This window comes from Hetaerina americana, unplaced genomic scaffold, assembly GCF_022747635.1.
Source record: "Hetaerina americana unplaced genomic scaffold, ioHetAmer1.1.p SCAF_113, whole genome shotgun sequence".
Taxonomy (NCBI): Eukaryota; Metazoa; Arthropoda; class Insecta; order Odonata; family Calopterygidae; genus Hetaerina; species Hetaerina americana.
The window spans coordinates 773,444-796,360 of NW_027286215.1; the positions used below are offsets into that span (position 1 = coordinate 773,444).

General features: G+C 44.1%; 1 protein-coding gene across 1 annotated transcript in view; it reads left to right on the forward strand.

Annotated features, from left to right (window-relative positions):
• The window catches only part of LOC139685463 (paired box protein Pax-1-like), a 49,982-nt gene that overhangs the window by 24,806 nt on the left and 2,259 nt on the right, over positions 1 to 22,917 (forward strand). The window contains exon 2 of the mRNA XM_071582480.1: positions 20,580 to 20,821. Within this exon, the coding sequence (XP_071438581.1) occupies positions 20,580 to 20,821 (242 nt within the window). The remainder of the gene's footprint in view (positions 1 to 20,579; positions 20,822 to 22,917) is intronic.

Sequence of the window (22,917 nt, forward strand, 5' to 3'; positions counted from 1 at the left end):
CGGCAATGGGGGTCCAAGGAATTGTCTAGCAATGTGCCGCACCACGAGATCTCGGATGAAAGCCTGATCTTCTGAGTCGATTCAAGTCGACACGGCCGAGATAGTGGTGTCCCTTACATTCTTGTTCCTTTCGCACTTCTCCTCCTGGGAAATTTGAAAGATGGCTGCACCCATTTGAGATTATTTGTGGAGAGCCATTTTTCTCCTTCATGGGGTGAGAGGCCCCCTGAGGTCTAGGGCTAGGAGCGAGGAGAAAGGGGTTGTAGCCAAGGGTGCGTGCCACGCCCCCCGCGACCCTAAAGGGAGGTGAGGGGGGAGGCGTAAAGAGGCCAAGCCGCTCTGTTTCCAATCAGCTGAGTCGCGCGTGGTCCCCCCTACTGGGTGGGGGGGGGGTGGCTGGAGGAAGAGGGGGGAGAGGCAGGGGTGGGCGTTGTTTAAAATGGCGTGCGATCGGGGGTGGGCCGAGCGGGGAGTGCCGTTTTGTTTTTTTCTCGGCTGCATTCTGTCGAAGTAATCTGCCATTTCGTATCAGTTATTTCCTGAACGTTTGACGCGCGGATTTGACATCAAGTCTAACGATGCCCTGCCGCAATTAAACGGGGTGGATTAATGCACTACTTTCTATTATTAATTGTTGTTTATTTTCATGCCAACGATATTTCTCGCAGAATGACGTTAGCTAAAGAGGGATTTCCCAAAAGGAGACATAGAATTGTAAGGTTAACGATATCCGGAGTACATGACAAATGAAACAGACTTACCTGATTACGTTGTCCATTAACGAAGCTTAGTTTTGTAACATTAGTTTGGATATAATAAATGTTATGTGGACAAAATAAGAGACGATATCCATTTCACTGTAAAGAATGGCACCGAAACCTGGTTTATTAGTGAATAGAATGAGGTTTAAGGTTTATTCAACACTACACGGAAAACGTTCCTTTAAGGCAAACAATATTTTGTTTAAACCAGTTAGTTTGGATGTTAAAGGTTAAAAATGGTGTAGACTCCCTTATTATGGATTGATTTCACAAAAGAAAGCCAACCTCTTCCATGGGGAAAAATTCCGAATAGCTTTTTACTACACCAAAAACTTAAAATCATTCATGAATACTACGAAAGACAAAGTGGAAAAACAAAATGAAAGTGGCATCTATAAGTTAACTTGTAAGGACTGTAGTGCTATCTACATATGCCAAAGGGGGAGATCATTAGAACAGAAAAATACATTGTGCTCTTCATTTAATGAGCTTTGAGGTGTTTGGGGTGGGAGGGAGAATGGGGAAATAACTGGGATGGAAACAGAATGAATGTTTAAATATCGGAGGGATGGGAAGAAGTTGCTAGTCTGGCCCAAGGAAGCGAATAGCGTGCAATGTAATCTGGATCGTAGGCATCGGCATTGCTTCGAAGCAAGACTGCTTTTGAGGCAAGAGGGCGTGCAGACATTTGGTGTCTTTAGTCCGGAGGATGAAAGACAATCAATCTTGACGGAGACTCAGGGAACTGTAAATGTTTTCCCCATGGCGAGAGAGAGAAGGCACCAACCAGATGACATTCGAAATGGGCGGAAAGAGTTGATGGAAGAGGGATTGAGAGGAGGTGATCTTTGGACGTCTGCGATGAGAGCTGAGTGACGAGGAAGGGGAGGAATGGAAATATTGGTCGGAACTAAGCGTGGCAAAAAGAATGGAGAAGTGATCAACGAAATGAGGGAGTCTATGTGATGTGCTACGCTAGCTGCAATAGGCCCTTCTAAGCATAATCGCTGGGTCGTATTGGCGCACTGAGTGCACTAAGTGGTGCTCGCTCGCGTAGGGGACGCCGAAAAAATTACCAATTTTTGTTAAACGCATTGATTACGAAAACATCCTGATGGTAATGTGTAATATTACAGATTTAAAATATACTTTTCAAGAAAATTTTACGTGGTTCTTATTATATTCAATTTATTCAATCCATTGATTCCGTGTGATAATATTTTTGGATATTTTATCTCGCTGTTTAATCAACAATCTAATGTTTAATGGCTACCATGTGTAATGGCACAATCAGTTTTATTGCGGCGATTCGTTAAAAATCACATAGAAGTCAGTAGACTTAACGTGAAATTACATGAATCGAGTTTCCATGCGAGTGGAGGTCGATGGTTTTTAAGCATGAAAATGAATGAAAAATTGTTGCCAAAAATGTTCATTCGCAGAGTGGGGGGGGGGGTTAGGTGATGGCCTTAGTATAATCGGTGAACTAACTATAATATGTATGCCGAGAGAAGGAGTATCCTCAGAGTGGGGTCAGATATATCCTTTCTAGCCTCGGTCATGTTTTTCACCAAGGGTTCCTGCCTCTCTTGAGATTATCTTTCGACTCGTGAAATTTAATTTTAGGGTCTCGCATTTAGTGTCGCGACCGTTTTGATGGGAATGCACCAGGCCGGTTAAGTTCGCCCTCGCACGTGAGGGGGAGCACGTTGTAATTGTGTTGGAGCTCAAGGAGTGGTGAATTTCGAGGAGAGGGGGGAAGCTGCTGGCGTCGGATACGGGGGGGGGGGGGGGGCAGAAGTGCATTCCGATACGAGCGCGGCTCTCCGGCGCATTTAAGCTTCCAGGGATTTCCGATGGAGGGCGGCGCTTCGGTGTTTAGTGCATATTTGGACATCCACAGGCCATTTGATATTTGTAGAAATGACACCCGCAGGGCTTAAAATTTTGTTTTAATGTTAGCTTTGGCTGGCCATTTTCCCGTATAGCGTGTCAAGGCGGAATTTGGAAGACCGCAGAAACCCCATTCACGAACCCCGCTTTCTCCCTGTTGCCCTCTTACTTGCGGTCGGAGATAGGCCCCGGATTCGCTAGCGTGAGGATACCAAGTTATTCCAACCTCCAGTTTATTTAATTGCTCCTTAAATTTGGTCGTTCGAACGAAGTCTTTTGAGAATAGCTCGTGATATTCGGATCCCTCACCGCATTGCTATCTTTCGTGGGGATCGACTCTAAGTGCAGTTGTCGACGGCTTTCCTGCATTTTTCAGTTCCACTTTGTGGATAAGTTGCCGGGATTTGATTGAGATGCTACCCGAAGTACCTGTAAGAAAGCCATCGAGGAAGAGAAATGATGCATTTTTGGAATTAGTGAGAGAAGTTGGAAGGTTCTTCGAGAAAGGTGGAAGCAGTGGATGTTGGTGGAGGTAATACGGAGAACGGAATCAGCTGACTGCGATGGAGAGAGATGTATGAATTATTGAGCAAGACGATTCGCACTTCAAACGCCGCGAAGGAAGACAATGAGGACGCAAATCTGAAAAATGAGGCGGCGTAATCCAAGTGATATTTTTGCTGCTGAAGGTTGTTTTTAGAAAGAAGTGGATCATAATCGCTAAATATTTAAGAGAACCACGAAATTGTGCAATATTTGCTCCGGGATCCCTCGAAAAAATATCTGTGATCGATAAACATCCAACACTTATACATATGTGATTCATACTGTTTAAATTTCATGAATATTTTTGCCTGATTTCGTTTCGGGTGACTCCCATCAATATGGTCGCAGTCCCCAAGTCCCAGGGTCCACTCTATTGCGAATGTACCCTGGCCGGTAGACTACTGTTAATAATGATATTCAATTTAAAGGTAGGCTTTGATACTACGTATCACGTCTTACCTACGTCTCGCGTGGACTTGCTGTTCTTTGCTCTGAGCTACATCCGTCTTGTCTTCTTCACCTCGGTTTGCCTTCACGACGCCCATAAAACCCATTCTCTTCCTTCCACTTCCCGGTTTGCCCGACATTCCCCTTCTGCAGGGCGAATCCTCGTCACCTGACGTAAACCATCAGAAAACGCTTCAAAACACATCGAGTGACGCTGACTCACCCTATTTTACGGCCCCTGAAGTCCTCTCTCTCACCCGCACTCGTCCTGCCGTCTTCGGATTTCACCTCGCTACATCTTCCCTCCCTTCTTATGACAGATGTACCTAACTGATTCTTATAATATATCCACTTGAAACTTAATGTTTCGCGGGGGTAAAAAGTCTGCCCTGCTCGCATCATTTTCACTCCAAGGTCCGCTACGGGGAGGTTACGGAACCGCTTGGATTCCAACATTCGGGAAGATTCGAATAACGTAATAATCGAAGCTCTTGACTTGAGTCCTCACGGGTTCTCCATATCGAACCAAATCGTCCTCTGCGTGGCAATATCCGAGCGTCGGCCATTCCACATCGCTGGGCCACCCGCACGCCCCTGCCGCCTCCAGTGGAATGACGATCCCCCCTCATTTGGGACGACGCGGACTGGAGCTGGAAACTATGTAACTAAGTGGGAGCGTTCAACTCTCGCTCCCAGCCACGTCGCCAAAGAATTGGAGAGGAGACATGTGGAATGAAACTGCGTCTTGTTGTGGAAATGAGAGTCTTAGGCCGATGGGGGCGTTCTGGTGAAGAGGGCGCTGGACATCTCTCGAGAAACTAAAAAAAAGGGAGGCGGAGGTTGCTTTGTGCGCGATATGAAAATCTAATGGCGGATGCATCATTTCCATTTGGTTAATATCCAAACTGCCTGTTTGGAGAGTTTATCGATGGTAGATTAACATCATCCGTATATGTTATCCATCGCCCGTCCGATAATGACGGCTATGGAGATAGAGGATATTTCATATTAAACACATGGATGACATTACCAATGTAATCCGTTGTCATGGATTCACATTTCGCAGCCTCAGTTGAAATAAATAGATCGCTCGCACAGCCCCGTCGGAAAATAAGGAAGTGGGCGCGTCACCTATGCCTGAAAAAATGGGTAAAATGCATGCATGAAGGATATTCACGGTTGGGAATTATCATCAGTATTGTGAGGTAAGGCAACCCAGCTCATATCGGTATCGCCACGATGTTTTTTTTTATCGAGGTTGGATATTGAAATGAAAGGTCTTAGATGAACGTAGGAAAAAGTGTGATGTCGGATTTTGCGGGCGGGTATAAACATGCACGAATGAGTGGAAGTGTAGGAGTTTGTAATCACCATAAACTGAATTAAATATTTCCATGGAGAGGTCTTTGGTTTCCCTTTCAGAGGGAACTAAGACTGGCGCATCGTAATGATCTTATCACGGCTTATCGACTTGGACAGAAGAAATAAATCAACCAGGAAAGCTCACGATAAGTTATGAGTGACCAGGGCTCAAGTGGTTAAGTCAGGGTGAGCGGATTTTGTTTCGATATCCTCCTTGATTCGCGACTCTTAATCACAAGTCCAATCGGAGAGTAAGATATTTGCGGAGGCCTAGGGAACGATGCAAATAAATAGATTAATGGAGAAAACCAAGAGAGATAATAAGCCTTCGTCCATATTGATTAATGGTGCACGAGGGATCACACGCTGATCGAAGGGATTGGGAAAAAGTCTTCTGACAGCTAGAAGGAAACGATCAAATGTGACCTTTTACTAAGGTTATCGTTCCATTAAACAATCACACATACGTATTTCTGTAGAGACTGTCATAATGGTGAAGTTGGAGTAATAATTCAAAATGGGAGCTTTTTTGGAGTGAGAAAGTATTAAATATCCGAAAGAGTACTCTAACGTTTCGTAACATTTGACCGTAGCATGCATTTTTTAATTTGAGCATTTTTTTATAATTATCACGCGATTTTGGTGAACAAATGATGATAACTGCAGTTTGATGGTCCGCTAGTGAAAACAATTCCCTTGACCTCTCTTCAAATGGGACAATGCGAGGAGTGAAGGGATCCCCTCCTCGGGGATGGTTCTTCCGGGATCGTAAGCGGGGAGGCTGTAAGGGGGGAGGGGAGTCGCAATGGAGAGAGGGGGGGTGGGGGGGGTGTGAGGCGTGCATGCTTAAAGATCGCTCCCGAGAAGAGGCGCTCAAATGGAGGCGGATTGAAACGATGACCCAAAGGGGGGGGGGCGATTGCGGTCGCCCCCGAGGAAGCAGTTCCAGGCGCCCCTGAAGCGCTGTGAGTTAAGTGGTCACCGAGGGGTGGAGCGTGCTTCGGCCACTGACCAAAAAAACGAATCCCCATTTTTAAAAATAAAAAAAAGAATAATTATATGTTCATGAGCCGCAGTTTGTTTTCAAAGTCACGCTGCCGGAAGTTTTCAGTAATAAATCTAGGAAAACCGCAGACACTCCGTGAAAAACGAAAGGATTTCCTATATTTCATTGTAATTGACTGAAATGTAAGAGGACATGAATGCCTACGATTCATTTAGATTAATTTCAGGACGCGACGGTCGCCTGTTTTGAATTTGTTCACACCCAGGTGACTCATGCCATTCAAAGAGTAAATGACCACGTCTCTGAATATTTCTCCGAAGCACATCGTGGACATCATACAATTGCATATTTTTAATTTCTACTACCTTGATCAAAAAGTTCCCGGAATAACCACCGTGTGGCGCTCCCATCGTTCCGATTTGAGTTCTGTTTTTTTTTGTTAAATTGGTACATCTGTTGTTGATATTCCCTTTAAATCTTAGTGTCATAACTTGACATTTGCAAAAGTTACGTAGCCAAGAGTACATCTATCTCTGTGTGTGTTGGCGATTTTTTACAATTGCAGAAATGGATTTAAATTTGCAACAACGAACTTGTATTAAATTTTGCGTAAAAAACGGATTTAGTGGCGCACGGACGTTGGAAATGTTGGAAAAGTGTTTCGGCAACGATTCTCTAAAAAAAACGGTCGTTTACCAGTGGCACGAGCGGTTCAGAAGTGGTCGTGAGTCAATCGAAGATGATGAACGCAGTGGCAGACCATCGACATCGAAAGTCGGTGAAAAAATTGATAAAGTAAAAGAAATGTTGGTCAATAACCGCAAATTAACCATCAGAGAAATAGCGGAGGACTTGAACATTGCCTATGGATCCGCCCAAGACATTGTGGTTAATGATTTGGGTTTCCGTCGTGTAGCAGCAAAGTTGGTGCCAAAAGACCTCAATTTCATGCAAAAAAGAGACCGTGTTGACGTCGCAAAAGACATGATTTGCGAGGCTGAATCCGATCCCACATTCATCAAAAGGATCATTACTGGAGACGAGACGTGGGTTTATGAGTACGACACGCAATCCAGACATCAGGCAAGTGAATGGCGTTCACCAAATGAGCCGAGACCAAAAAAACCACGTCGTTTTCAGTCAAAAAAGAAGGCAATGCTGACGGTTTTCATGGATTACAACGGTGTAGTGCATCATGAATTTTTGCCAGAAGGCCAGACAGTAAACAAAGAGTATTATTTGGGCGTTATGAGACGTTTGCGTGAAGCAATTCGCCGAAAGAGACCAGAAATGTGGGCAGAAAACTCGTGGATTTTGCACCATGATAACGCACCGTCGCACAGTGCTATCATTATTCGTAATTTTTTGACGAAAAATGCAACAAATACCATCCAACAGCCACCGAATTCACCTGATTTGGCTCCCTGTGACTTCTTTCTGTTCAATCGAGTTAAAAAACCATTACGGGGAACGCGTTTTAGCAGCAGAGAGGAAGTAATGGAAAAATCGCAGGAAGCACTGATGGACATACCGAAAACCGAATATAAAAAATGTTTCGAGGATTGGATCAAGCGCTGGCATAAGTGTGTTGCAGTCGATGGGGATTACTTTGAAGGGGACAATATAGATTTAGATGAATAAACTTGTATTTTTAATTTTCTGAATAAATTCCGGGAAATTTTTGATCAAGGTAGTATTTCTTTCTGCAAAATTTCTTCAAACGAGTACCTTCCAACGAAGTATTTAGCTGAATTAAATAAAAGGGATCGGTGAAATCAAGCTAGGTCATAGTGAAAAATACTTTATTCATAGCCACCAGCGTTCATTTATGACCAGAAAGTTATCTCGTCAGGCAACTATTCTGTCTCTCTCTCTCAAAGAATGTAATTTAAAGAATATTTTATGTGTCGTGTGCCATACTATTATTAAAGGTATTCTACTGGTTAAGGTGTTTGGGATGATAAATTGTTTTGCATGGACAATATAACCAAATATTTCTCTTCTCCCTTCTAACAAAACACAACCAAAACCTACTCTACAACAAGTCCTTCTTCATCTCCGTGTACTGCCATCCTCCCTTCATCCCGTCCAACATCCCTATCCTGTTCCTCCTTTATCCTCGTTTGCCTAACATTCTCCCCTCTATTACAGTCTTCAACATCCCACTGCCGGTCAATGCGCCCCTCATCCATTTTTCCTGCCTCCATAGGATTTCTCCCAACAAACCCCTCTCTTCGCCCACCATACCAAGTACTTCCTCATTTGTTTACTTCTCGGTCCACTTCACCTTCTCCATTCTTCTCCACACCCACATTTCAAAAGCCTCCAGTCTACGTCTATCCTCCTGCTTCAATGACCACGTTTCCGCGCCGTACATAGCTACGCTCTATATTAAAGCTTTTACGAGTCTTTCCTTAATATCCTTACTCAACGTCCCTCTCATCAACTCCCTCCTCCTTGTGAAAACCTATTTGCCTGGCGCAATTCTTCTCCTTACGTCGCTACTACTTTGATCGTGTTGGCCCAAAATACTTCCGAGATACGTGAACTGCTCCACCTACTCTAATTTTTCCCTCTTATTTTAATGTTAAGCTTGGCTTTTCTCTTCCTGGGAAACCGCATAGCTTTTCTTTTATTAATATTTATTCATAGCCCAAATCTATGGCACTGAATTTCCAATACGCTGAACAATGCTTGCAACCCATTGCTGCTGACTGACAAATTAGAGGTTGGTCATCAGCAAATCTATCTGATTTTATGAATTCTCCGCCGATTATTTCTCAGATAAAATTAGTTTGTTAAGTTGCAAATTATTCCGATAATTGCATCGTTATATTTTCAAATATTTTTGCTGGCTATTTTATTTTGATTTGATGATCGTAGATACATGTTCATTGAAAATATAACTATCAACAAATGAGGTGTCCGCAAAAAGTATTCCTTCGTAGTTCGATAGCAAATCATTGGTTAGATGAAATTGGTTGTATGAAAAATGGAATAATTTAAAAGATACATGGCATAAATAAATTGTTAATTATTAATGTACTAAAAATTAAAGGATCAAATCCGGAAATATTCTTCATAAACTATAATTTTAATGAATAAATCGCAAAGGCAATATTGGTTATCACCAATTCGTAAAAGGAATCGTATTTTTTATATGTATTTCAAAATTGATATGTCTTCGTCATCTTTATATGCAGACATAGCACATGATTTTGGCCAGGCAACATACCAGTATTTACTATTCACTCTATGCATAGAAAAGGAAAATATACATATGATCTAGATGGAGGATATACGAGGAACAGTTGAAATGAAAACCGAACACCTGCTGCAGCAACAAGACCAGCAATTTTTGACTCCCTTCTTTTTTATGTCCGCTTGCTCTCAAATTATGTCACTTTTTTTGGATTTCTATTAAATGGGACTTTCGTATTTCCTAGCATCCACACGTTTTCTAAAACACCTCGCGATTCATTGCTCTGTTCCTGGGCGATAGTTCCTGGCGGCACCGAGTGCTCTAAAATACGGCATTCCTTCAAATTGTCGCGTGCCAAAAGAAAAGGCACGCATGCCTGCACGCATTCGAACGGCTAGAGATTTTGAACGGAGCTCGGCAAGACATTGTGCCCGGCTTTCTTCCCGCTCCACTTCCCCATCTCCACCTACCAATTTTATAAATTAGGCTCCTCGGAGGAATCGTCGGAGGCACAAATGTTCTTTCTTCACTCGCGATCTGAAGAGAATTCAGGTGTAGCACCCCAACAGCAGTTCTGGATAAATCGAATTTTAATGTGGATCCATGACGAACGCACCTCATAGAGAGTGTGGCCTGAAATGTTCTTGGTTTCGCCCATAGATGGCATCACTACTTGCATGATTTTTTCCCATTTCGACACAACCGTAAATAGACACACCGCATGAAATCTCCGGCCATTCCGTCCAGCAGTTCGCAGTAGGCAGTCGTCTAGATCAGTTGCGATAAAATATCTTGTCAGAAATGGAAAAAAAAGCGAGTATCGTGCGGTGATAAAATTCTTCATGAAAGCTTTAATACCGACCCAAATTCAAACACTTTTTTGAAAACATAAATTTGTCATTTTCGTCATCAGTCCGCGAACTTTCCGGATCACCCTCGAGTGACTGAATTTACAAGATGGCTACCAATCGGCCCCGGTGAAGATGACCTGTGGGTGCTCGTAGGGTGGACCGTAGGCATGGATATGTGGTCTGAATAGCAACGGGTGCACCACTTTCCCTCCTCTTTTCCGTCGCAAAATGACTCGGCACAATGCCTTCCGCAGATGGTGTCTCCCCCTAGGCGCTTGCGAACGTACTACCGGCGTGCGACGTCGCGTAAACAAAGCAGCGGCGTGACTGCGTGTGTGCGTCCGTTTCCGTGTTTGAGATCGCCCCGCCGATGCACGCGGACGTTAAGGGCGGTACGTTGAGGCACGAGTGAGCGCCGAGCTGGAAGTAGTTCGTGACCAAGAGAAGGGGGGGAGACGATGCCAGCGAACTCTTTGCCGCCCCTGCCCCCGCCCTTCGCTCCCAGCCCCTGCCAAACTTCCTTCTCTGCAGGATTGCACACGCGCGGAAAGGGAGACCAGATGCCAAGGGAACGAAAATCTCCGAGGAAGGGGGGACGCAACCATACCCGCCTTTCGTGGCTCAGGGCGCCTGTTTGCTCTCTCTCTCTCTGCCCACGATTATTAACATTCATGATTATTTTTGTTTTTAATTAGGTAGCCGGTCACGACAAAAATGGTATCCTTTTTTATGCGATGGGAATTTAGTAAATATTGAAACATAAATAATTATATTTGATTTGTTGGCCTCAGTTGCGGAGTAAGATCCTCGCCTGCTAACCCATAGGTACTGGGTTCGATTCCCTCATAGGTGGTTTTCCTCACTTAAATGTTTATCATTTTATCTTTGAGGTAACATATTTTTTTAGGAAACCGATATATAGGCTACAAAAATGACTGTTTTCGGATTATTGCTAAATGAAAAAAATGTACATAATTTGAAATGTTGGCAGCCTTATTGTCACCTGCTAATCCAGAGGTCGTAGTTTTGAATTCCTGCCTCCGTCTAAGGGTTTGTGGTTGTCCTTTTGAATGCCTTTTGGTCATTTCATCCGGGGAGACGCAGTGGAAGGATTCCACGGAAGAAACTCATTCATACATCTCATAATTTGATTTGTGAGCGTTTTGGGTTATTTCATGAACAAAAACAAAAGATGGGGTTCCTCGAGGATTGGTGGAGGACACTGGGAACTCCGTGGTGCCTCCAATACTCTCCTCCACCCTCTCGTGCGAACTCCTCACGTTCAACTGGAACCTCAACTTTTTCCAGCATTAACCAGTTTTGGAAATTGCAAATGCACTCAATCGTTATAATCCTAAGATAAGTGCCCACAGACTGATATCAAATCATTTGTATCTAATGGGCCACGAATGATTTACGAGGGTCATCCGGAAAGTAGTACCCGTTCGTGCCGCATGAAGTGCTGACGACGCGAGTAGCCGCTGGACGAGGTCAGATAGCTTCAGTGGCTTGTCTGCCTTCTCTGAGCCAAGTTGCGTGACGCTAGCATTGCCTGTGTTGTTTCTGTGATTGTTTACAATGTTTAAAAAAATTGAGAACGCCGCCAGTTGTGAAGTGAGGGCAGTGATTAAATTCCTCAATGCAAGAAACGTTCGCCCATGTGATATTCATCGCCAATTAAAGGAGGTGTATGGAGACAATGTAATGGACGAGTCGTCTCTTCGGCGGTGGTGTCGCAACTTCAACATGGGGAGGGGGAACACACACGACGATGAGCGTTCGGAGAGACCGTCTGTCATTACAGACCAACTGGTGAGCTCAGTTGACGAATTCGTGAGGAACGATCGGCGCGTCACAATTGATGACATCTGTGAGCATTTTCCCAATGTTTCTCGAACAATTGTTCATGAAATTGTTAAACACCATCTGCGTTATGCAAAAATTTGTGCAAGATGGGTCCCTCGCGTATCTCAATGAGCTGGCGGCGAAGGACTATGCAGCAGGAATACAGAAACTTGTCACACGTTATGACAAATGCCTTAATTTGCTTGGAGATTATGTTGAGAAGTAGTTTAAAGTATCCTCTTTCAAATAAAATTTTTTATGTTTGTTAATATTTACTTTTGTGTCTTTATTTCACGAACGGGTACTACTTTCCGGATGACCCTCGTATTTTCATTATCAATTTAACTCTAAATTTCTAACCTAGGTCAAATGAAATTCACGTGTTGATTTTTTGAGCTCAACCACCCGTAACAGTTGAGCTTCAATGGAGCCACCTTTATTAGGATAATATCATGGAACGACGCACGTAGGGCGTTGCCACTTGGTTATTTGTCCTAGTGCTGGCATTGCCACCATTAAAATTCGTTTCCCAAGCTCTCGGCGTATGACTGAGCTTCTCCCACTGGAACGCAATTCATTCTGCGGGGCACCCTCCCGCGGGAACCGACGGAATTAATGGAATTTCGCCATGAAATAAATGTCGTCTTGGTTGAGAACCCACCCCGCGGAACCGAAATGGCACGTGTCCCACGGCATCGTAACCACGAAACAACCAGGGAGATCGATGGACGAAAGGGACAACTCGATTAAGTCCGTCCCAATTTCGCCACGTTTCATTTCGGAGCCCTATCTCGGGGTATCCTCATCCATCCAGGAGCTAGTCGGCATTTTCGAGCGAACCGCCACGCTTACGACACCGGGATTTGCGAAAATCGGCATTCGTCGAGAGCTTAGCAACCACGCCGTTCCCGCAGCGACGCACCGCAAGTGTACTCGTGAGATTTCGATTCCTTCCTCAGTGGAGGAAAGTTCCCGGCAGGGAACGGGAACTGATCGATTTTTATCGAATGGCATTGAAAATCGACCTTGATTGGGAGGTGGCTACGAGTTCAAAATGATCGTCGGCATTGGTGGCGGATACGGGGTCAAAGAAAGGGTAGAATGGCGCCACCGGAAATGGCATCAAAACGGTCATCGAACCTTGTCATGTGACTTTTGGTTATTGATAGTGCGCAGGCGTTGGCTGCTCCGCCAAACACGTGGGAATAAATATTTAACTGATATGGTAGCATCATCCGTGCACCAGTAGTCACGACGAGGTTTAGCGAATGGTCAAAATATGGGATGCTGCCACCGAAGAGGCCGACGCGCCAAGCATACGAGAAGAAAGTTAACAGCCGAGCGCGATACATTTAATGATCGGTATTACAATGTCATTATGGGACTAGTTTCAGAATTATTTCTTTGATAATCTTATCATGTGGCAGATAAGTAATGCTTTTATTGGCGGTTCTTTTGACCGATGATCCTAATATTGGCATGAAATCAATTCTTGCAATTTTTGACCCGCAGCGCAAAACATACCATAGTCGCGCTAAGAGGGAGAGAGAAAACCTTGACCGTGTTGGTCAAGGTTTTCTCTCTCCCTCTTATCGCTTTGGAAACCGACTCTGTTTTTACTCCCGCTGAGGTAGCGGCGTTGAAACCGTTGCAAACAATGTTTCGATATTTAAATAAATAAGATGTAGTTAACTAAGCTACTAGACATTAATTAATCCCTTCATTTAACACTCGAAGCCGATAAAAAAATAGATTTCGCTGTTCTATTTTCCCATCTGAACTATTTCGTCCAAAAAACTAACTGAGGTTGCGAGTGTAGCTACTCCATAAAAGCGGACATTGACCTCGGCCTGGTGTCGGTATCGAACTAAAACTCCTAGAGAGTGACAATTCTGCAAGACGCAGTTGGCAATATATTGGTCTCCAATCGTAATTCCGGAGCATAAGGGAGACTTTAAAGGGCTTTCAACGTTACCTACGGCTCCAAAGCAAATTATAGTTCATGAGCAGCGTTCGCCGATTCTCCGAAGTCGCCCAGTCGTCATTTAAATTCCAAAGTGTTGCCTTTATACCTGTATCTCTAGTCTTTTTTATTTAGATCCAGATATCTTAAATCAGTCACCGCTTCCACCCTTCTCAGCTTTCTTTGTATTGATACCTATTCTTCTTTCACTAGTCTTCCTTCTTCTAAATTCCTCGTTCCCAGATGAATTTGGTTTTCCTCTTCTTCAATTGCAAACGAGACGAAAGTTATAGTCTCCATCTGTGCTCTGCCCATTATTACCGCCATTGACATTGTGACCGCGGCGAGCGCATTCGAGTAATGACCGCAGCATATTGGACTCACGATCCCAGTCATTGCGAGTGAACATCCTCAGTCAAACAATGAGTGTGCTGTCTTGGGTCCAATTTTGGCGGGGAAAGAGTAGATTGGATTTCTTCAAAGTGATCATTTGCGCAATCGTCATTTAAATATATTCCATTGAATTCAGTTTGCAGAAATATATGTTTAAAAAATTAAGAGATTTGGTGGTGCATAAAAAAACGATAAATCCCATCTAGAGCATAAATGTATGCAGACGTACATTGATTTTTGGGTGACCTCGTCATAAAAGAATCTTCTAATAATATCATTACTGTCGGTCTCTGACATAACTCTTTATGATGTGCTATCTAAGGGCAGTTCTGCGAATCCCAGTTGGGAAAAAGTGTCATTAAAATCAGGGCAATGATTTTTAATGCATGTTCAGCTGGAACACATTCCATTTTATGTCTCTCAGATGATTTGTAATATCAAAGCAATGGCGTTTGCGTATCCTTGGTGACGGCTTTTCACGGAGTTGCGAAGCGCCTGAAATAGCATGAGTGCGTTGCTGTTGGTCAGTCATGTGACTGCTGAAACCTTAAGGGCCACTGAATAGACGACTTGAATGAAAAAGGGAACATCAATATTATCATTAAACAAGGAACACAGAGGCGAAAACACTTGCTGTTTTCCGTCTTTGTTATAATGGAACGGCTCCGCCACGTCACACCTGGATATGTAATCTATATATATAAAGGAGCACAATATCCACTGGACTTCATTGAGATTCGACTGGACTTCTAGTTAGAAGAGAATATATATTTTTAGTCCTACTCATGTAATAATAATCATTACTATTATGATTACACAATATCCTGAAAGCCATCGCCAAGGATGTCTGGCGAGGGGTTATTACACACACGACTGCTTTTGACACATAATATGTTCCCCACCGCCGCCTTCTTATGTTCGTGGGAAAAATGAAACTTAAATCTAGCTGTCCAACACTCAATCTCTCTAAATTTATTGACAGGGTCTCTACTACCGCTGTTAAATGGGGATGATTATACACATTTTCAACATCATCACGAAAGAGATGAAAGTTCAAGTTATGCAAGAGATTTAATCTGCAATTTAACCTTCGCTCCGTGAGTGATTCCCAACCTATTTGGGTCGAATTTGCAACTGATGATGGAGATGCTTAAGCGTTGAAATTGGCCGCGTCTCAATAAAATCCAGTGGACGAATATATTGTGCTCCTCATTTCATGAATGTGAGCCCTCGCATAGTTGGGCGGAAAACCATCGAACGAATCTGATCCCTCGAGGGCCAAACGCAGATGGAGGATGTCATCACCTCATCGGTCGATTGCTTCTCACGGACGGACAAATTAGAGAAGGTCACATTGATTGGATGGTACACATGAATCAATGAATCCCCACTGTACAAATACAATACGCGTACAAATCCCTGATTTCCCGATATGACCTCCTCTTTAACCTTCTAAATCACAAGTATCTTTTAATAAGTCACTAGGCATGTCGAACTAATTTGCAATTTCGAGGCTTAAATTTCGTATGATTAGTTTTAGGATAATTCCTTATGGACACCTTGAAGATGTTAGCATGGCAACAGTCCTCCCTACGAACATCTCGATTACCCTCTCATTGATGGAAGACTCGACTCTCGTAAAAATAGGGAGCTTCATTGCCTAGACTATGGAAGTCTATGTTGTCTCATTAAAATATTCATTACGGATCACGGCAGTGGAGTATCATTCATTGACAATAATTTTAGAAGAAATAATTAAGAGTATCTTGGGAGTATCATCTCTTAAAAAGACGCTCCGTGAATTTATTTCGGTGATCTTAGACATTGATTTGCTCTTTTTATTCATTGACTCCAGTCTAGTGATTTATTAGCTGCTATTAAGATTATCAAAAATAATTCCCAACATACAGTTTACGATTAAGCGTCCAAGTTATTTAGAAAATCATCGTTTGTTTATTTCACTGATCATGTTGACATAATGAAAGCATATCACGTAGTTATAAATGATTTAATGCTGTACAATGGCTCTGCATTTCGTCTTTTTTTTTCATCCTGATCACTGAGTTCTAAATCAAATTCAAATAAGCTCCCCATATAACACGTCCAATGACATAAACTAGAGATCGCATCCTAGAGATAAGACTCTGGTGGAATGGTCAATAATTCATCACCCTTACCAATGAGAAAAGAAGTTTGCGATTCAACGCATCCACTTCATCTTCAATCTACTGTAACACTATCTTTTCTTCTTTCTAATGTTCTAATTCTGCTACTGACACCAATGTTACCGAGTCTCTAATCCGTAGAGATTTGTATTCCACTTGGAAAAGTGGAAGATTTTGCAATTTAGTGAACAAGATCACGAAGCAGTGTCAGAAATGCTCAGTGAGCAAAATAAAAATGGCGAAGTTGGATTTCTACCAGAAAGAACTAGCTTTAGCATTGGTATAACGCCAAGGACTGGCAGTGTCGACTTAAGGAAGTAATTCAACAAGAAGCATGCATCGCATCCTTTCCCATTTGGGCGACACTTGGACTGTGGCAACAGCGAAGAAATGAAGAATGAATACGTCAGAGGAAACGCGGTGCAACCAAAGAACGGTGAAATTAAAAGAGAGGGAGAGAGTGAAGAAGTACGTTGAAGGTTGGGTGACGATGAAGGAGGAGAAGTGACGGGTGCAGGAAGAAGAGAGAGACTACAGTGCCCGTCCACCTGTAAGTGGACGGGCACGTCCCGATGCATCGGCCCTAATTGAAAGAAACGTGTTTCTGTGTGGCCTTCGTGGACATGATTATGCATGCTGTACCAGTCAAATATTTTGAAAGGGGTCCCCAAGTAAAAATATCCAAGTCATTCGCAAACACATCTTGAAATTGCGATTTTAGCGCGGTTAGCTATGTCCGCATATCTTCGCTTCTTCGCGCATTGGGAGCTTACTCTCGAGAGACATATTTCGCCGTTTCAGTCTTCGGCTTTCAGTGCCATTTTAGAAATTCAGCTCCATCACCCCCACGCCCATCGATGGAAATAATCCATTTACATCGCTCGTTAAGTATTTCGCTTAGATTGGGACTTGGAAACGTTCCGGGAGATTGAAACGGATGGGCGGCTTGAAGGAACGGGGATCCCGAATACGTGAACTCGACCGACTCGGTCGGCTGACGGATCGTCCTGACGACAAATCGGTTGAGCAGGCCCAGACTGCGTCAAAACGACCCTCCCGAGACACTTCCGAGAGACTCTACCGACCAATACACGGGTGGATGAACAAACAGTGAGGGCGGGGTCTCTTGAAAGTGCTTGCTCAGGTCGGGAATCGGACACTGTGTCGCTGTTTGCGGTGTGTGTGTGTGTGGGGTGGGATTTAATACCGGGTGAGGAAATAGATCGAGGAAAGGGGAAATGGAGAATCGGTCCGCGATGTGTTCGCCACGCCCGGGTGCCCACCGCAAACGCCGATGAGCGGTTTTTAACTCCCGCCTCGCTTCGAGTCAGTCCGAGTGTCCGTCCCAGAATGCCCTTCGGGTGGAGGGCGGGAGGTGTGTTGGGGGAGGCGATCGGTGGAAAGGGAAGGGGGTGGGCAAATCGCGGCTCTTTAAATGAGCGTCATATGTCGCGCGCGCCCTCTCTTCCCCGTCGCTCTGAGAAGCGGGACGGGGCCAGAGAGTCCACCCTTTGCCAATGGACGCACCCACATTTGCCGCCGCTAAGTGCGAAGCACTCCACCAATATGTCATTCAGTCCCTTTGAATCTCAAATAGGCACCAAAGGGCCACCGTCGTAATGGATGTGCTGCATTATTCAAAGGCGTCCTCCCCCGACGTCCGTAATTTTAGTGCTCGGCAGACGATTTGGAATGAGAGCCAGTCCTACCAACTTGGGCGGTAACGACTACTACAAGATCCATGTCGAAATAACACGTAAGGTAATCCCTGTTGAATTATTTTGGTGCCATTTTATTAAACTCATAGAGCAGTGCGGAATGACGGATAGCACTTAGGGGCCCGGAGTCAAGTCAGAGGGAGGGAGAAGTTAAGAGAGGAAATAGATATTCCTCTGCGACCAAATTCGATGCTCAAAGCGATGGCGAACGCTGCTTTTGAGTTGAAGCAATCTTGCCCAGCGTGTGCGTGCCTCAACTCCCGCCGATGGCCAAATCGAGAACGATTCTGTCACTTGTCACCCTGGGACGTGCGGGCCCGCCTTCGTCAACTTGCGAGAGATGGGGCAATTCGTCCCGGATAAATCAAGACAAGGTTCATATCTGACAGCCCCACGACTCCAAAGTTTCGAGTTTGGTTCCTAGTTTCGCTGCTCGCTTAATTGGGCTAGAGAACCGAAGCCTTCTTGAATTAAAGTCAAAAATTCTTTTAAACTATGCTCACAGTTATTTTTCATCGTCACTGACATTATAATTGTCAAAAAAAATTAGCTGTAAAAACATTGTACACATAACTGCATACATATATCGATAAGGCTTATGTTACGTCTTCAAATGCTGCCTGGATGATTTCGTTGCATCTGCCATGGAGATATCCGCGATAGTCGATTATGGAATTCCCAATGCAAAGAAATCAATTTAACAAGTGAGAAAGAACTTAACGGGAAACTTAATTTTCTAGATATCGCACTGTCGAAAAAGGGACGGGGTTTTAATTTCGCAATTTTTCGTGAAAATACCGCCACAGTACACATCATCCCCTTCCACTCTCTCCATCACACATCTCAAAAGCTATCTTCTTTTCATTTCCTGCTCAATAGACTGTTGGCCGTAACTCTTTCTAAAAGTAATTTTGTTCAAGTACTAAAATGATAAAAGATATTGCAATTAAAAATGGCTACAAGGAAGATTTAATTGAAAAAATACTGCACAGAAAACGTTCCCTTACAACAAACAATATTTTGTTTAAACCAGTCAAATGGATGTAAAAGATTACCAATATTGTAGACTCCCTTGTTATGGATTGATTTCACAAAAGATAGCCAATCTCTTCCCTAGGGAACAATTTCGGATATCTTTTTACAATAGGAACAACTTTAAATCATTCATGAATACTACGAAAGACAAAGTAGAAAAACAAAATAGAATTGGCATTTATAAGTTAACTTGCAAGGACTGTAGTGCTATCTAAATAGGCCAAATGGGAATATCATTAAAGACACGAGCAGAGGAACATAAATGCTGTTTGAGGATATATAGTATGACCAATTTATTGTTTGAATACCTCTCCCCAATCCTGGGAGCATCCCTATCCTTCAGGAAAAGACCTAAGTAACCCCCCCCCCCACTGTGAACCCCAATAACCGCCTTGCCTGACCCTTAAAGCCCCTCTCCTCCTTCCCATCAACGCCGATCATAGCCCTCTTCCCCCCCCCCTTCCTCCCTTCTCTCACCCATCCCCCTCTCCCTCGTTAATGGTATGTAAATGGAATAAATCTTGACTAATTCGTACCTGACGATGACGCCTAAGTATTGAAACTAGTTCTAGTACCTAAATAAAGAACAGTGGAAAAATACATTGTGTTCTTCATATAATGAACATGAACTTCCACAAAGTGAAGCCAGAAAACATCGAATGCTTGTCCTGCACTTTTTAATCGCTGGTTTTATTTCTTTAACCGCTCCATCTATCATACATGTATATTATTATTAGGTAATCTACCGGTTGAGGTAGGTTTTTGGATGGACATAATTACTAATTAAAATAATTTGTGACCACTCGCAAAACACAACATCCTACTCTACATCAGGTCCCTCTTCAGCTCTGAGTACTTTCTTCCTCCCTTCATCCCGTCCAACATCCCTATCCTGTTCCTTCCCTTCCCTCGTTTGCCTAATATTCTCCCCTCAATTACAGTCTTCAACATCCCGCTGCCGGTCAATACCCCCTTCATCCACTTTTCCTGCCACATGTATATATAATTTTTTATCATTATCAATAATGTTGTCGGCGTAGATACTTAAAACCGTGATGCAAATCGAAAAAACGTTGATCAAATGATTTTATTTATTTCCTGTGAAAATATATTGATATGTGTGGCCCAGTTAGTTGTATTTCATGCGACTAAGGGTCTCAAGCCAAATGTAGCAGAGAGACGCCGCTGTAGTCCGTCTGTCGTGAGGTCAAGCCGACTGTGCGCGACTAGCATTCAGGGGTTTGCGAGGAAGCACCAAACGATTGCTTTTCCCAGCAAGCGCGGCATCTGATTCATTGCCCTGAAACCACGGTCCGCTGCCCAATTGTTAAGATTGGGAAAATCCAGCCTTCCCGCCGATCCTAACGTGCCCCCCTTCTCTTGACCTTCCAGACCACCTTCACCAGGCGGAGCACCATCTTGTGGGCCAGCACCCGCACCAGCAACCGCACCAACAGCAGCAATACGGAGAGGTGAACCAGCTGGGAGGCGTTTTTGTCAACGGCCGCCCCTTGCCCACGGGCGTGCGCATGCGCATAGTGGAACTGGCGCAGTTGGGAGTCCGGCCGTGCGACATCTCCAGGCAGCTCCGGGTCTCCCACGGATGCGTCTCCAAGATACTGGCGCGGTTCCAGGTGCGGAGTCTCAAGCACACGCCTAAGATACATTTGCTACTTACTTGCGCTGCTTATAGCAATATTCCGTAAAATGATCATCGGTCTCATTCTTCGAGGCAAAACGTTATAAAATGGGGTCATGTGAATACATGCAATGAGTGAGGTAAAGAAAGAACCTTAGTAGGCGGAGAGAGGATAGGAATGCTGCAAATGCCACTACTGCTTCCTTTTTCCTCTCTCCATAACGGAGAAAAACATTCACTCGGTGCTGTTCAACGTACAGGAAATGATTGAAGAGGCATGGGAAGAACTGGAGGCAGGACTGGAAGTCGGAGGGGGGTTTGTAACATCAGTTAGGTTTGCTGATGACCAAGCTCTAGTTTGTCAGTCAGACGCAAGAGGTTGCATTCATTGCTGAGTATATTGGAAATTCAGGGCGACGCATGTGGGGTGAGTATCAATATTAATTTAACAATGGTTATGCGATTTTCCAGAAGGAGATAGGCCAACTTGAACGTTACAACAGGAGGGTAGAAACTAGAGCAGTTAGAACAGTTTACGTATCTCGGAAGTGTTTTGGACCAACACAGTCAAAGTAGAAGGGACGTAAGGAGAAGAATTGCGCTAGGCAAAGAGACTTTCACAAGGAGGAGGGAGTTGATGACGGGGACGTCGAGTAAGGATATTAAGAAAATACTCGTAAAAATTAGATATGGAGCGTAGCTATGTACGGCGCGGAAACGTGGTCATTGAAGCAGGAGGACAGACGTAGATTGGAGGCTTTTGAAATGTGGGTGTGGAGAAGAATGGAGAAGGTTAAATGGACAGAGAAGAAAACCAATGAGGAAGTACTTGGTATGGTGGGCGAGGACAGAGGTTTGTTGGGAGAAATCCTAAGGAGGCAGGAAAAATGGGCAAAGGTCGTATTCATCAACCGAGGGATGCTGAAGACTATAATAGAGGGGAGAATGTTCGGCAAACGAGGAAAGGGAAGAAACAGGATAGGGATGTTGGCCAGGATTAAAGGAGGATGGAAGTACACGGAGATGAAGAAGAACTTGATGTAGAGTAGGTTGCTGGATTGTATTTTGCTAGGAGATAGTTCTTTGGTAGTTGTGTCCATCCAAAACCTACCCTAGCCGGTAGATTACCTTCAAAAAGATGAATAATTTATAGCAAATAATTTTAAATATCTTCTTATGCCGTGAACCGATTCACACAAGGATGGATGCAGATCGTAAACCAGTGGCTCCTTCGAGATAGGATGAACCCATGCAATTTCCCCCATGGCATTCAGGCGACACAAACATGTCCAGTTGGGTCGATTCAGATCTCAGAGACCTCGTGCAGTTGGGCGCATTGGCACGCCTGCAATCGACTCAATCACTTAGATGTTTGCCCAGCCCCGATGGGGAAGGAGATTCCGATCGCCAAGCGATGTTCTGACTCATGAGCGCATCAAATGGTAATAGTGCGTATTCTCAGATATGTATTCGAATCTATAAGTCCGGTAGCTTAATAATTGCGTCGAGAGCGAAAGTATTGAACGATGTTTTTCGTAATCGTCGTAAAAACATGACCCTGTTATAAAACGATGCCATTCCGAGGAAATTCGTCGCGGATCGTTGGCATCAAATCGCCACAACTGAGGGCGTATCATATCAGGGACTGCTCATTAATTGCGTCACAGAGCTTTAGGACTCGTTGCGACGGAGTTCTTCACTTAGCAGACCGTTGCGAAAGGCAATAACCCACCCCCCACCCCTGTCTCTCTGCATGGACGTCGCGTACAACTCGAATGAAGCATAGCAGGCGACGCGCGCGTTTTAGGTGCAGGGGTCCCCATTGCAGTGATCGGGAAGCATTTTGACTCACAGGGGCCACATGTGGGCAGACACCCCTCGTAACAAGCGCGACAGAGGTCTTGCGGACGACATTACGTACTTCTGCCTTTGCGCACTTACCTTCTTCCCTGAAGGGCTTCGTAGAAATTAATAAGCGTTTTCCGCCAAACGCCAAATCTCGTTGCCCACTCCTTAAATGAGATACGAGATTGCTATCTCGCTCACTCATCTCGGACCCGGCATCTGCTTCAAGCATTGATTTTGGCTCAT